At 39.9% G+C, this 16,685-nt stretch overlaps 1 protein-coding gene across 4 annotated transcripts in view; it reads left to right on the top strand.

The window, feature by feature from the left end:
• Nucleotides 1–16,685, top strand: part of plppr1 (phospholipid phosphatase related 1) — a 68,574-nt gene that overhangs the window by 50,004 nt on the left and 1,885 nt on the right. For all 4 annotated transcript variants that reach the window (XM_005729232.2, XM_005729233.2, XM_005729234.2 and 1 more), the window contains exons 4-7: nucleotides 5,946–6,078; nucleotides 8,924–9,174; nucleotides 11,189–11,365; nucleotides 16,522–16,653. In XM_005729232.2, coding sequence (XP_005729289.1) covers nucleotides 5,946–6,078; nucleotides 8,924–9,174; nucleotides 11,189–11,365; nucleotides 16,522–16,653 — 693 coding nt within the window. The remainder of the gene's footprint in view (nucleotides 1–5,945; nucleotides 6,079–8,923; nucleotides 9,175–11,188; nucleotides 11,366–16,521; nucleotides 16,654–16,685) is intronic.

Below are 16,685 nucleotides of genomic sequence, written 5' to 3'. Positions count from 1 at the left end.
AAAGTTACTTACAGTAATAACATTTTCAGCTGAATTAAACAAAACTATGCGACGCGTTAACATTTAGTATCTACAGAGGGTTATAAAAACATTAATGAGAAATTAAAGTGGTCTAGTCTAAAAACAGCTGTTGGCCAAGGTGGTTTATAAGAGGAAATGTATCTGTTATGATAGTAAGAGAAGTGTGCCTTTTTGCTAATGCAAGCTCTGTTTCCACACAAAGCACATGCTAACAAATCTCACAGCAGTGAAAGCAGAGCCATCAGTCGCACGACTGATGTATTCTGTCAAATCAGAGCGTTGCCTACAACCTGAAAAAAGCTACTGGCCTATAATCTCAAGTCTTTTTTAATGGGACACTAATGCCTTCAAAATACTTGCTCCTTACAGATTACGTGCTCCGTAGACAAGCACAGTTAAGGCTGTTTACGAAGACCCAACTACAGCCACCCAATTCATTTAAAGGATGGGTGCAAGCAGACAGGAACTTGATGGGACACCAGCAGTGTTGGTCAAGTTACTTGAAAAAAGTAATCAGTAACTAATTACTGATTACTTCCCCAAAAAAGTAATCCCGTTACTTTACTGATTACTTATTTTCAAAAGTAATTAATTACTTAGTTACTTAGTTACTTTTTAAAAACACGATTTACAACCTGAAGAGGTGATAAAGCGATAGATCTTTCAGCCCAATTCTACTTTTTCTGCATAATCCATCATACAAAATGTAATCAAATGGAAAAGTTTCTTTTTTTAACTTGTTTTATCAGTTTTAATCTTTTAACTTTATGCATCAAGCAAAAATTAAACTATAAGCAACATTCTCTGACTTGAATAAATGAGTTTAACATTTAAACCTATTTTCTACACATTCCAGCACATAAAATAAAATATTTTTTGTGTTTACACTCACTCTTTCAAATAGATGCAAGTAAAACACAGCAGAAAATAAATAAAGTCAAAGACTAGCGGTCCTGTTGCTCTATTTTCACCTGTAAAGCAGGACTGCGGTAGGCGGAGGTTTACCCTGGTGCAGGTGTGCCGCAGTCAATGGAAGAATCCGCGAGTTTCTCTGTGAGTTTCCCATTACGTCGTAGCGCACTCGGTGCTTGCTCGGAAGTTTAGGGGTTTTTTTCGCTGTAAAAAGAAGTTTTCTTCCCACGCACGGTGGACGCTAATGTTTTTGTCACTTTTTATGGAATCAAACTCAAAGTAAGGTCAGTACTTCCACGCTTTAAACGCTGCACGCTCATACTCTCTCCCGCACTCGATATGTGATCCGTTGTTGATCTGCACACAGCTGTTGTCACTAACGGCGCACTCGCTTACGTCACTGTCCTCGCAAAAAATCACGGTTTTAGTAACGCAGTAACGCAGCGTTCCTACGGGAAAGTAACGGTAATCTAATTACAGTTTTTGCGATAGTAATCCCTTACTTTACTCGTTACTTGAAAAAAGTAATCAGATTACAGTAACGTGTTACGCGTTACTGCCCATCTCTGGATACCAGTGCCTCTAACATTAACATCAACATATACAAAGAGACACTCAGCTGTACAGGAAACTTGGTGCTCAGGATGAACATGTAACTAGAACCTACCTAGAAACAGTCAACGAACAGCAATGCTGCATTACCCTAAAATGCTGTATTTGCCTTTGAAAACAAGGAGAATTCAAAAGATCCCGATATGACCTATGTTGCACTATGAGGGCAGCCAAGCGGAATTAGAGAGACAAGGTACAGACACGGCTCAGCAGTAACAACTCTGAGAGCATGTGGAAGGAGCACTTTACACTTTGTAGGTAAGCCCAGGTGCACAGCCAATGTCACCGTCTTGCTCCACGATGAGGTACATAAGTTTTCTGCCCATTTTGAGAGTCAGAACGCCACGCTCCCTAAGAGGCCTTCCAAAAACGTTAAGGCTGGCACTCTGATCATTAAAGAGGATGACGCACAAAGTTTTTTCCAGCATGTCAACACCTGTAAAGCAGCCAGACCCAGCAGTATCCCCATCAGAGGATGCAGCTCACAGGAGTCTTTTCTTTCTCTCCCTGCCTGTTGTCCCCTCCTGTTTTAAATCATCAGTCATTGTGTGTGTTCCAAGAAAGAGTAAGGTAATATGCTTAAATGACTGCCACCCTGTTCTCCATCTATCATAGGAAAATCAATTTGAGATGCAGATGAAGTATTTTATTCCTGACATTTTGTCACCCAATCTGGACCTGATACATTTGCCAAGAGGTATAGCTTCACTGATGATGCTTCACCCACAACACGTCATAACACTCTCAGTGATGTGCCAATAAATCGTATATATTTGAGCACAGCATGCATTACCATAATTCCCTAAAGAATCAACACTTAAAGGCCTTGGACTTAACCTCTGCAGGAGGATTGTGAACTTGCTCTCAAGCCAACACAAAGTGGTGAGGATTGCCCCTGTGACTATGTCCTGATCTTCCTCCTATCCTCCCAATATTCACATTATCACACAGATCCAGATTAGAAGTTACGATTGCAGATGACACATCAGTGATTGGCTTAATTATCAGCAGCTTCTCAAGCTAAATGTCAAAACAAAGGACTTTAAGAAGAAAGAACATTATCAGCTGCATGTATGTCCTTTGAAGCTTATATACCCATTGACATCACATGGGACCTACTTGCTAAAGGAAAAATACCCATAAAACATAAAATCCTGTAATGTGATTGTAATTTAATTGCTATACCAGTAATTATCTGTGTTTGTTCTGACTGTAATTTCTTTTTGACTGGGGACAAACACATTGACTTTACCTTTAAAACTGCATTTTTTTTTTCTTTTTGAGTCTCAGACAGGTCAAAGAAATTGGTCTGCACCTTTTTTTTGTTATAAATTTTCTGTCTGGGTCTGGAGAAGGTGGTGGTAGTAACCCAGCAGATTAGTCACTTTAAGCTTTCATCAGGTCATTCTGTCTTTTGCTGCTACATAATGACATGAGGCATTTCACCTTTACAGTTTGACTCTCTCATATGCACACACACACTCACATGCATACTGCTCAAAAAATTAAAGGAACACTTGGGTCAATGTCACTACTGGTAGCATGTGGTAGAGGTTGTCTAGAGACAGTACAGAGGTTGCACAGGTTGTCCAACTCCTCTAGGATGGCACATCAATACAAGCCATTACAAGGTTTACTGTGTCTCTCAACACTCTCAGGAGCATAGAGGAGATTCCAGGAGACGGGCAGTTACTCTAGGAAACCTAGAGCCTTAGAAGGTGCTTAACTCCTGGGCAGGACTGGTATCTACTCCCTTGTGCAATGAGGAACAGGATAAAGATGCCAGCTACAAAATGAAATCCAGCAGTCCACTGGTGTGAAAATCTCTGGCCAAACAATCAGAAACAGACTTCACAAGGGTGACTTGAGGGCATAATATCCTTGCATAATATCCTTAAGTTGGCCCTGTGCTCACTGCCCAGCACTGTGGAGTCCAATTGGCATTTGCCATAGAATACCAGGTCAACCACCGATGCCCTGTGCTTTCCACAGATGAGAACAGGGGCGACATTATGAAGGCAGTTCCATACCACTGACTGGCCGTCATGCTCGCCTGACCTAAATCCAGCAGAACACCTCGGGGACGTTATGTTTCAGAACATCCCAGTGCTGCCACGTTGCACCTTAGACTCTCCAGGAGCTCAGTCCAGGAGCCCGGTCCAGATCTGGGAGGAGATCCACAAGGACATCATCCATTGTCTCATTGGGAGCATGCCCCAATTAATCAGTTAGCATTGCATTAAAAAGTGCATTAAAAATATATTTAGAAATTTTTTGTAAAACATTGCAATAACAGAATATAAAATAGTATAAAAACATGTAGGCCTAATTGAATTTAACAATGTATTAATAATACATTGCATCCTTATAATAAGAACCTTATTAAAAAGCATTGCTGCTTTTATTGCTACTTTCCAATTGTAGCATAGGTTTTGGCTCTATTTTTGTTGACTATATATACAAACTTCAGTCATAAATTTTAAACATTGGTTGACTTTTAATTTGTATTATTGGTACTTTAAAAAAGGAGGCTCTTTAAAAATAAATTCAAATTAAGCCAGTTAGGCTTAATAATTAATTATGCCAGCTACCTTTTATTTAATGCAAAATGTATTTTGGTTCACTGCAACTGCTGCTAGTCTGACTGTTACAAGTTGTCTTCCTTTTACAGTTTTTAAAGCTTGCAAAAGCTTGTTTTGGTCACTCTGTCTGCAAAGATAGACATTTTTGGATCATTAGACATCAGGAGATTGATTTTTCTGCCATGATGCATTTGATCCTTGTTTCGCTATGCACTATGCCTCCCATCCTGTGACACAAATGGTTATTTGAAAATATGAATCCACCTTTAGTCATGCTGGCAGTTGCAGGCAGGACTGAATCAAGTGCATAGATTTAGAAGGTTCATACTGATTTTTATGTGAGTGCTTTCAGTGCTCATTTATTCCTTTTAAAAAAAATTTTACTTTGCATTTCCTGACATCAAAACACGAGCTGCTCTCGCTGCTAACTGCCACACAGAAAGAGATGGACTGGAGTTGCGTTTACAAGAACATGATGATGCGAAAGCATTCATGAGGGATGGAGGAAAATTCACCTGTCCTAAGGCCCCAAACAAACACACATCAAAGGCCAAAACCACATGGGTGCACACATATGCACTAAGTTTATGCACACACTGTCTCTGATAAACACACACATTTATTTGAAGCAGTCTTTATCACCCAAGGCGACTGGCAACGAGATCCATTTTGTGTGTCCAGCAGCAGTTTTTCCATTAGACCTGATGAAATGTCCAAACTATAATGGACCTGAAGAAAGGCTGCATTAAGGCACAGTGGTTTATGTACACAGGCCAGACTGGATAAAAATGTTTCTCTGCTCCATAACAGGATGCCAAAAGTTAATGTTTCCCCATTTCCTTCTGTGTGTTCGCTGGGTGTGAGTTTTGTTAAAACGTTAAGTGCGGGTTCTGGAGGGTTCTACTTTTTTGATAGTCAGACATTTAATTTCCTGCATTTTAATGCGTCAGTTTTCTGCATTTATTTATAGAGTAAAGGTATTTATTTATGGGTTAAAACACAAATTTTAAGCCCCAGTATAACAGAATATTATGCAGTACAACTTTCAGGCAATCTGTATTGCTTTCAAATATTTATTCTTGTGTAAACAAACCTTTCTCATTTAATATTATCCCTGCTGAGCCAATACAACACATACAGGCATGGTGCACTGCTCTGCTGTATTTTGTGTCTTTTGTTTTGGAAAATGATTCATGTTTGCACATGGCACCCTGTGATGCGTGTTCTATTAAAAAAAAGTTGCACTGGGTTTTTAATAGCTCATATTCATATACTTTATTAAAAAAAAGTTTTTTAAAAAGTAAACGTAATCTAGACTTCCTTGGTTCTCAAATCTTTTTGGGAGGGAAAAATTCCTCCTCTTGCCTTCTGGCTTCTCCATGATTATTAACCTGGCAGCATGTGCACAGCACCAGAGGTGAGGAGTAGATGCTGCATGCTGCTGACTGAGATCACAACACTGTGTTTCTGTGTGTCTGTCTGTGGTTTAATTGTGTTTGCCACAGCATTTGTATTTTTTATTTATTTTTCTACAATATTAATATTTTTGGAGTGAAAATAGACTGTGCAGAGAAGAAAACATCCAACCCTGTCGGGCAGATATTTGATGTAACATTTTAGCAGGTTTTTCAGAATAAAAGTTTATTTATTTAGGTTGACAAATACAAGTTTAAATATTTAAGGAGGAGACGTCACGTCTGCCCTCTTTGAAATCTCTGCCTTTGTTCTGTGCGCTCCTTTTTGCTTCTTCTGTGTGCATATTCACCTATTCATATTCTCTTTTATTTTTTGTGCCTGTGTGTGTGTTTGTGTATGTAGATTTTTATCGGAGAGGTGTCCATGTACATGATGAAATCAACGAGGGAAGCTCTGTTGGCCCAGGAGAAAACAATAGTGACAGGAGACTGTTGTTACCTCAACCCCCTCATCCGCCGCATCATACGCTTCATAGGTAAGAACCTTGTATTGCAATGTACTCTAAACTGCCCTAAGGCCACTTGTGCTAATGGTACCAGACAGTGACTGAAAACTCTGAATACACATGAAAAGTACTTTGGGCTTCAGCATGTGTAAGGTCCCACCAGTATTTGCCTGGCGCATCACCTCAGTGCAGCTGCGATGAACTGAAAGACCGGAAAATTATGGATCACTGATCTGATTGAAATAATTTCATTCAGTTCTCCACAAAGACTGTGTGTAGAATAAGGGATCAGATTAGTATTCAAAAGCGCATTAGCATGCAATTCTGTGATCCATCACAATAAGACGCTGCTTGTGACTTCAGCCTTGTTTTGTCTAATTTAATACAAAACTATATGAGCAATGTTTATTAATGTCATAGCTCAATAAAAGTTGCATCTGCAACATCAGCCAAGCCTTAACCACGACACAGCATGCTGTACATTCACAACTAAACTCAATGTCGGTGCTGTCAGTCACCTGTGAGGGGAGCTCCAATGCAGACAGCCATGGATTTAGCAACCCTGATGATTTACACCTTACACCTTGAAAAAACAAACTTTTTTAACAGTTCTGATTTATCCGGTACTTCAGTAAAGAAAGGGGCTCTCAACAAACATGGCCATCAAGGAGCAAAACAACTGTGACATGTGTGTCTGGTACTGACTTTGTTGCTGTAATGTTGTCGAGTCACAGTGATGTAGTGTGTTGAACAGCTGTAGATAAAATGGAAAAACCTTTTTAAAAAAATGACATGGTAGCTGAATGATGACTTTTCTTTTTTTTACAGTGAAGCTGGATAATGTTTTTGGCTCAAGTATCAAGTAAATATAATTTGAACCAATGAACCGTTCACGGTAATACCGGTGTAATTTTGGGCAACGATAGGAAAATGAAATATCGCGATAGAATATGGGTAAAACGCGCATGCGCAGTGCCTTTGTTTACATACGCACATGGCGGTGACGCAGAATGAGAAGGGTGAAAGTGGATCGTTAAATGAAACGGATGAACCACAATTGGTTTGTAAAAATGCTGCAACTTCAGTGGTGTGGAACTGGTTTGGCTTTCGTCCGTCAGATACACAACAAAGCACTATTTTTGGTAGAGCATGCTAGCGGGCCATCGTTATTACCGTGTTGGTTGGAAAATACGGCACACTTAAAATCAATCCTTTGATTTTTCTGAAAATCGACAGTGCCCCTTATAATCCCGTGTGCCTTATGTATGAATTCTGGTTGTGTTTACTGACCTTGAAACGATTTTATGTCGTACACGGCGCTGAAAAATCTGTCACATGTTTCAGTAGACTTTGCTAAGCTACGAAGCCGCACCGCTTGATGGATCGTCGGAGCATTACGGCTATGGTAGGCAGGAGCCTCGCGGAGTGATACGTACTGTGCTTCAACATAATATTACCGTATTGTGTGTCTATAACCTCTTTTTAAGTTTTGTGGATATCATACATGGTTATGCTGAGGATATGTCGGCCAATTTCCACTGGAAATGCCTTTTGGTTAAACTGTCAGCAAGGCATTTGCACTGTTACATTTTTATATAACTTTAAATGCACATAAAAAACAGCTGCTTGTTTAAGTGAAAATACATTGATGGGTTTTTTGCATTAATAAAGTTGTGGAGTTGTGGAATTTTTAAATGTATATTGTGATAAATATTTTTGGTCATATTGCCCTGCTCTACTGCTAAACTCAGTGAGGCTCAACTGTTATGGGCAAAGATATGTGATATTAGATTTTTTCACCAGAACGCTGCCCAATGCAGACCAGTGACCAAAGGCCAGGCAAACACTGGGATAGAGAAACCTCTCATGTAAAATAATGTTTGTGGAGAAGCCTTTGCTTTTACTGATGTATTTCAAATATTGCTTACATGTTTTTGTATGGTAAGCTAACAGCTGTTATCATGGAAAAGAAAGGAAATTAAATATATTTTAAAAACAAGGACAAGTCCGTGTGTCAATTTTCTATAAAAGCTCTATAAAACCTTTGAATTTTGATTATTTTATAACAACGCTTTACCAGAATTGGGCAGACAGACTCTGTTCCAGTAGAGAGAGTCTGCTGGACTTTCCTGTCATAGTTGAAGAAAAAAACTTTACAAAACACATTAGAAATGCAATCAGCAATTCACCTGATTTATGTTTTGAGACCTGTTAAATTTGTGAAATTGTCAAGGCATTTCCTGCTCACTTGTTCCCTCCCCTCTCTTCTCTCACTCTAACCCCCTCCTCCCCCCAGTTCCCTCATTGCCCTTCACACAATCATGTCCCCGTGCCCCTCAAAACCTCCCTCTGCGACTCCCTCACCCCACCCGCCTGGATGACAACACAAAGCACATTAATTTCATGGCTAAGCAAGCTAGATAATCAGCAGTCATATTTCACAGCAAAAGGAATGCAGACGTAGACACTGGTCAGTGTTGGTGGGCTGAAAGTGTCAGCGCCATCATTTATATTAAACGCTATCTTATTTTTATGGTCTGTATTTGGCTTGCTGTTGTCCATTTTTCCTCACCTTCCATTTCAACATTAGTTAACTTGCACTTTGTTTTGATTCAGACTGGGTGGTCTGCATCACTCAGACAGACCACCCATTCTGTCTGAGTGATGCAGACCACATCTTCAGTGATGTCTGCACACACACACAATAGTCACGATTTAATGTGGTGGAACTGGGAGCTAGATAAACACCCACACTGGAGGGTGATAACTTATATAAACCCTTCTGTGTTTATTTGTGATTGTTTCATTGCTCTGTGTTTGTGGCTTTTCACGTGCTCTTCTCTCTTCTCCCGTCTGTGTGTCTGTGGTGCCGCAGGTGTGTTTGCATTCGGTCTGTTTGCTACAGACATCTTCGTCAATGCAGGCCAGGTGGTGACTGGAGGTCTCTCGCCCTACTTCCTGTCTGTTTGCAAGCCCAACTACACTGGCACCGAGTGTCGCTTTAATCACCAGTTTATCGTCAACGGCAACATCTGCACCGGGAACCACGTGGTGGTGGAGAAGGCTCGGCGGTCGTTCCCATCTAAGGACGCTTCGCTGAGCGTTTACTCTGCCGTTTACCTGACGGTGAGAGGACCGCACCTTATCCTTTATTTCAGAGACAAAAAAAGGCTTGAAAAAACATTTTATAAAACGTATATCTAATGTAATGACACAGTATATGTTTAATTAAACAGCATGCGATATATTTTAAGGCATGAATGTGTGTAACGATATTTGCATTTAGGTGTATATTTCATTTCCTTTCATTCTCCCTTTGTAGCACGTGAACACTCACGTTTGTGTTTGTTTATCCCATTTTAAATTAGAAACCAACCAATAATGTGTAGACTAAAAAAATTCTCCAGGGATTCAACCTGAGCATAGTTAATTAAAAGCAATGTCATGTTCTAGTTTAGAATAGAAGGTAATTGGTTTACTCGTCTGTGGGGAAAAAACCAGACAGAAAATATATAATTTGAGCCGGGCTGCTTAAAGTTGTACTGCACATACCTGTACCGTATGTGGAGTTAAAAACTACTGAGTAAGAAGGAGTATTTGTTATAAACACAGCACCTTCGGTTCTTTGATGGAGGAATTGGCAAGGAGGGACTTCATGCTATTTGAAATTGAGGTGAGGAATATTTCACACAAGCACAGCGACAGTTTAGGCGTTTTTAGAAAATTGGCTGGAGGTCGCATGGAAAATTACTTTTTGAAGCGATAATTGAAGAGCAGCTGTTTGACATCTGAGTGACAGGGTGAGGGCCTCATCTTTGGAAAAAAGAGAGTGGAAGTGCAAATTTTATCAACAGGAGCAGGAGGAATACAAGAACAGATTGTTGTTGATGAAAATGAATTCGATACCTTCTCTACTTGATTGGAATTAGGGCTGCACGATTAATCGTTAGAAAATCGCGATCTCGATTCATACTTATGTGCGATCTCATTTCCAAATGACAACGATTAAAATAAAAAATAAAAAAAGACGACGATTGTACCGCATTTTGATCCGGGACGTAATCTGCATGAAAACAAGCGCTCACTCTTCCTGCTCAACAAATGACAAGGGCGGAGCCTTATACCACGTGATACAGAAGCTGTGCCGTGTGATGCTAAAATTAGCAGGAAAAAAGCAACGGAGAGCACGTCAGGGATGACGAGAAAGTGACAGGAGAAAATCCGTCCCGGTCAACCACCCAAACATCAATAACGGGAACCTTATACAGCGCTTCCCTATACACGTCGAACTCCCGCAGGCACAAAGAAATTACGGAGGCTATCACTTATCACCTGACCAAAGATATGGCTCCCATCAACACTGAGCAAAACGAGGGATTTAGGAAAATGATCAACACCCTAGACAAACGCTACACAGTGCCGTCCCGCAACTATCTTTCTATTGTTGCACTACCTGCTCTATACACGCAGTGTCAAGCAACGGTGGAGACGGAATTTCAAGCAGTACAACATTTTGCGGCAACAACAAAACGTGAGACATTTGTTGTTTTTATGTTTACTTATTGTTTTTATGTTCAGTCTCAACTGTTATGAAGTTGATGTGCAGTTAATAAGTGCAATAAATATTTATACTGGAAAAGAAAATCGTGAGAGAATCGTGATCTCAATTCTAAGCCAAAAAATCGTGATTCTCATTTTATGCAAAATCGTGCAGCCCTAATTGGAATAGAGGTAGGTGAAAGTTCAAGAGGTGAAAATATATGCAGGTAGACCTTTTTTGTTTTTAAATGCTGACAGTCCTCTCGCTTATTAATGGGTTCTCTTGTTAGGTTCAATCTTTTATTCTCTGTGGGGGGAAAAAGATGTCTCTGTTTTGCAGAATCTTGCACTACTATGATGTAACTTTTTCACAGCCTTCCCTGACTGATTTGCTATACCATGGGGGCTTTGCACTATTTTGAAAAGGTAAAATGTTTGACTTTATTTTAGTGGGAAAACCTCCAGTTGTTCTGCATGGGATCTCTGTTCCTAATCCACCTAAACAGAAGAGCAGGAGCCTGTTTTTTTTGGTTTTGTTTTGTTTTCGTTAAAGACATTTGGGACAAAGAACAGTCTAATCTTTCCACCTTTCTCCTTCTAGATGTACATCACCAGTACAATCAAGACCAAGTCCAGCCGCTTGGCCAAACCAGTGCTCTGTTTGGGTACACTCTGCTCCGCCTTCCTCACCGGCCTCAACAGAGTTTCAGAGTATCGAAACCACTGTTCAGATGTAGTGGCTGGATTTATACTGGGATCAGCTATTGCATTGTTTCTGGTGAGGACTACTAAAACTTGCATTAGGTTTGGGAAGGTGGTGGAGAAGGGGTCGGAGAAGAAGAGAGAAAAGAGAAGGTGGATTCTGGTCATGAGCTACTTTCAAATTATAATATTCATTTTGAGCTTCATTTTGGAACAAACCCAAACTGGTAATTGGATGATTAATTCAAGCTGCAGCTTCCCAGAGCCTTTAACGTGGGTTTGTTTTCATTTCAAAGTCAACCATGTGAAAATTTATGCCTTAAAATTCTTATATACAGCAAATATTTTTATGTATATCTTTGATGAAATTCATTTTAGTGACAGTACAAGTGTTGGAGAGGGCACCAAGTATATAAAAAGGTGAAAAAAGAATGAGGTGTGATTTATGTTATGCTCAATAAAGGTTTAGATAAAGGTAATTTAAGCTACATTGATCAAGTTAAGAATACACTGGCTGATTGTGGGGTATTGGAGAAGATGAAAAGAAGAAGGAAGTGAACAACCCAAGATTCAACCTGAAATCTGTAAGCGCAAGGACAAAAAAAGAGAAGAAAAATGAGGTAAACACTACTTTTAATTAATTTTTAGATCGTGGAGGTAACCAGTGATGTGATTAATTCAGATTCCGTACTCCAGAGGTTAGGCATCCTGTTATTTACCTTCGTAAAATAACTGCCGTAGCAGTTGCCGAGGATAAGATGTGCAAAGTGGGCTCATCTTTCCAAGCAAGACAGCAGTTTCACTGGGCTGCTGTCCATAATGTAAAATCAACATCAGTGTCCTGCGAGATTTAGTCAAACTGATTGGCTTCTGCTGCAAGTTAATGTGCTTTTTTCAGACTATTCATCATATTTTATGCTGTGATTAAATGCAGGGTAATAGTTGCAACTTAAACTGATCACGTTGTTTTGTGCTGAATGGGAAAGCTCACTCAGGAGAAAGGAAGGTGAAGGGGACCCCCACCCCCTGCCCCCACTATCCAAAAAGATTTATTTAATAACCTCAGAGGCTTCATTACTTCTAATTGCCGCTGAGTCCTGAGTGCCAATGCGGGAGACACATGGAGGAGAGACTCAGATCAGAAGAAGAAGCTAGAGGTTTGTTATTTGTACATTGGTTGATATGAAGGGAAAATCAGTCCTTTTACAGCTGTCATCTGTCTACAGTGATGGTATTAAAGTGCTAATGTTTAATATATGTAATGTTTTAGTAGAGTGTATGCTAAACTAATTAGAACTAAATACCAAGGACAGCAGAGATTAGTGAAAATGCCAGAATCTCGATTTGGTCACGACTCAAAAAGTGAAAAAAAAAAAAAGGTCACAAATTAAGAGTCTGACTCAATATTGCACCAAAGAAAGTTAGTGGCATTGGAATAGTGTGATTTACATGTGCAGGTCAAGCTTGGTCTTGGTTATTCTTTAAATAATTCCTGCTGCGGTGCAAAACAGTCAGGTTCAGTGTGGTCACATCTTTTTCTTGCTGCATAATAATAATAATAAAAATAATGTATACTTTATTGATCCCCGTGGGGAAATTACTCTTGCTGCATTTGACCCATTCACCCAGTGAAGCAGTGGGTAGCCACTCAGCAGGTGCACCGGGGAGCAGTGTGTAGGGACTATAGCCTTGCTCAGGGGTATCTCAGGGTAGCCGTTCAGTGGATTCAAACCCCTGATCTTCCGATCATGGGGCCACCACTCTACCTACTGAGCTATCCCCCGCCCCTGCCCATGAGGAGGTGGATCCACTGCACCAGTTTCTTTGATAATTGATAGTAGATTTCAGTGATTAAACTGTTAAAAGTGATATACATTGTGCCATTGATCTTCAGGAAAAGATAAAAGGAAATGGGGTTGTCTGTGCAGTTTCTCACCCATCCAGGTCATGGTAGTCTTAAGGGCCTTGAAGTGTAAGTCTAGTTGCCTTTAACTCAAGTGCTTAAAGAAAAGGAAATCTGTCATTACGTCATTGAACATTATTTTCAGTTTATTATCAGCATACCATGAATGAAGGTTGACCATATTCCCCTGTATTTGCCTTATATTTACAATGAAGCTTATCAAACTCGTTTCACATGAGAACTGAGCCAAGTTGATGGACTGCTATCTTGCAGGAAATGAATTGATAAAGAGAAAGCTGAAAGCAGGTATAGTCTAAATCCTGCTGCTATCAGTGCTCACAGAGAGGAGATCTGAATGGACTCACCAAACAGCAAATGCCTTTGGTCTTTCAAGAGATTTGTCCGCTGCCAGCAGATTGAGGGATCATTGTTAAGAACTTGGTTTTAGAATTGGCTCCGGGATGATGTTGGTAACATAAGATATAAAGCTGTCCACTTGATTCAAGGGAAGGCGCATGCTGACTTGCTGAGTCTAATAGAAGCTAAATCCCCTGAAATTTGAAAGTGGTTCCAAACGAATTCACAGCATGTAGAAATGACACCTAAAAGGCATGCATGACTCATATAGGTCGCAACCACTGTAAGAGGTAATATTACAATTCATCTGCTATCAAAGATGAATTGATAAAATAGGGTCTTGAATTATCTGCATAATGGGCAATGTGAAGATAGAAAATAACTTTGTAAGGGTGGAGATGCAAACCGTATCACTTTGCTGCTTCGAAGTACAAGAGTGTGACTGGATTGGGATGGAGATTTATGCTGATACATGAAATTATGTAAAGCATAAGATCATATGGTTACATTCAGTTCAATTCAGTTTTATTTATCTAGATCCCAACAGCAGTCACCTGGAGGCGATTTATATTGTAAGGTAAAGACCTGACAATAATACAGAGAAACCTGAAACAATCAAACAACCCCCTTTGAACGAGCACTTGGCAGCAGTGGGAAGGAAAAACTTCCTTTTAACAGGAAGAAAAGTCCTGCCACAACCGGTTGACGGTGAGGGGACAAAAAAACACAATTAAATAACCGTTAATGAACAGTGCATCTCAGGTGATGGTGCAAAGTAATCCAACGTCATTTCATAACCACCTCAACAAACTACTTTCCACTGGGAGGAAAATAAAATAAATAATACATTGCATTGAGTGCTGAACCACCAACACAGTTTCAAGTTTCTTTTAATCACAAGTCTGGGGAGAAAGCAGCATTTTTCTGTTGCAAAAATCTGAGACCAGGAAAGTTTCTAAATGATTTTTCAATTCAGCGTTTCAGTGGCAATCTTCAGATTCACTTTGTCTTCATCTGAAACAGTAGGCGGCAGTTCACACACGTCTGTTTTTGCATGAATGACAGGACACACAATGGGAAATGAAAAAGCAGGAGGTGGTTCAGTTTAATAGAAATGTGTTTACAACAGCCACATCAACATGCAATTTAAACTTGTTGTGATAAAAATGTAAAGAATTGTCAAACAGGATAGTTATTTGTAAATTCTGCCCTAGGAGCTATAATTCACTCATTTACTTGGTCTGGGAGCTCTAGAAATTCAATGCCCATGAACAGCCACAAACAAGAAAACCTTGAGCTTCCTCCTGCTTCATTTTCTCCTTTGCTGCTGCCTGAGGGCACGGTTGGTGTCTGGTGGGGTGGGATCTCCCTCAGGCTGCCTTCTTTGATTAACTAGTCTGTGGAGGAGTTAACAAAGACTGCAACCTTACTGGTGTCTCTACCATTAAAAATTCTGACTAGTGGACAAAATGGGAAAAAATACAATTACCTGTAATTTATAAACATATAAATGAAGAAACAGCATCTGTTTTCTGCACCTGTTAGCCCACAAAGATTAGCACCCTGAAGCATTTCTGCTGGCTAGATGAAATGATATCCAGCTTTAAGGGACTCACGCAATGTTTGATTGCTCTTTTATACTCATATAAACGTTATATCACTGCAGTAAAAGTTCTGATGTGGAAAATGTAGCCACGTCACACCAAAAAAAAAAGAAAAGAAAAGCCCTTCAGAGAATTTTTTTAAGGTAGCAAAAAACCCTATAACAGCTGGCTCTTGCTGCGGCGTTTAAAGCTGAAAGGGAACAGGATGTTAGTTTTCTGCAACGTTTGTAGGTACATGACATTGTATGGGGGAGGGCACTGTAAGATCAAACCAGCAATCCTGAAAATGAAAATAACAACCAAAAGGGAGACAGCCTGCTCCAGAATGCCCTTTGATCAGCAGACTCAAACTGGGCTTCAGACCTCCATTAGCTCTTTTATTTTTAAAAAATCCACCAGATGTGGCCCTGGATTTCTTTTAAAATTTAAAAAAACAAATACTAATTGTCAGATCGGTGGCTAGAGGAACCTGTACCTTAAAACAACATCACAGCTCATGCCTCCAAACAAAATGACCGAGGTCATCCAAGCTCCTTGCGACTGGTCTGTATGAAGCAAGACTGTAACATGAAGATGCATCAAAATTGACCGCATAATATCCCCTTGAACAAAACTAATTTTTTGGGCGCTCATCCAGTAGTTCAGTCCAGCCCTTAAGGATTATAATGACATTCATAAATAGAGAGACGTGTTTTCCTTTCCCTCAAATTCACATGCATTTTTGGGAACAAATGTTATTTGGGAGAGGGGATCGCTCTCTTTTACTTTCTCTCTCTCTCTCTAACACACACACACACTGCGTAGAGTTTAGTATGGGGGGAACAGTTAATGATGAATAACAGATTTTCAGAAACCTACTATAGAGACTGTCATTCTCCTATCCTCACCTGTACCTTTCCAAATGAGCCATATCAATTCATACAATGACCAAAATCAGCTGAGCTGCCCTTTCCTTGAAATTTGTGAATTAGTGAAATCTCAACAGCTGTTGTTGTGGATTATCATACTATTTATTACATATATTCATAACCCTTTGGATGAATTGTAGACACTTGATCTTCAAGTCAACATTTCGGTTTGCCCATTTATTTGCAAAACGTATCAGTGATCAACCTCGGCTATACCTCCTTAAATCACCGTAGCAACTTTACTGATGATAGCATTAACCTCAAAGCACCACTGTGCAGCCTCACCAAGATGTGAACACGGCTGTAACATCAAGCTACACTACAAAGTCTCTTCACTCGTTTTATAGAGTTTAAACAACTTTTTCGGACTTTTTGTGTTTGAGTTTCTAATGTTCGTGTGATTTGCTGTGTCTTTCTGCCTGTCTCACTATTAATGTTAAACTGTCCTCATACCTTACAGGGTATATGTGTGGTGAATAACTTCAAAGGTGTCCACAGTGCAGCGGCAAAACAGAAGACTGAGGAGTACCGCGGTCTGCCTCTGATGACTTTCCCCCGTGTGGAGAGCCCACTGGAGACCCTGAGCGCACAGGTAGCTAAAAACACTTAACCTGGAATCCCATA

The sequence above is a fragment of the Pundamilia nyererei genome, unplaced genomic scaffold (genome assembly GCF_000239375.1).
Source record: "Pundamilia nyererei isolate P.nyererei 1_Seehausen unplaced genomic scaffold, PunNye1.0 scaffold00032, whole genome shotgun sequence".
Taxonomy (NCBI): domain Eukaryota; kingdom Metazoa; phylum Chordata; class Actinopteri; order Cichliformes; family Cichlidae; genus Pundamilia; species Pundamilia nyererei.
The sequence above is the reverse complement of the archived record's forward strand: the minus strand, read 5'-3'. Positions and strand labels throughout refer to the sequence as shown.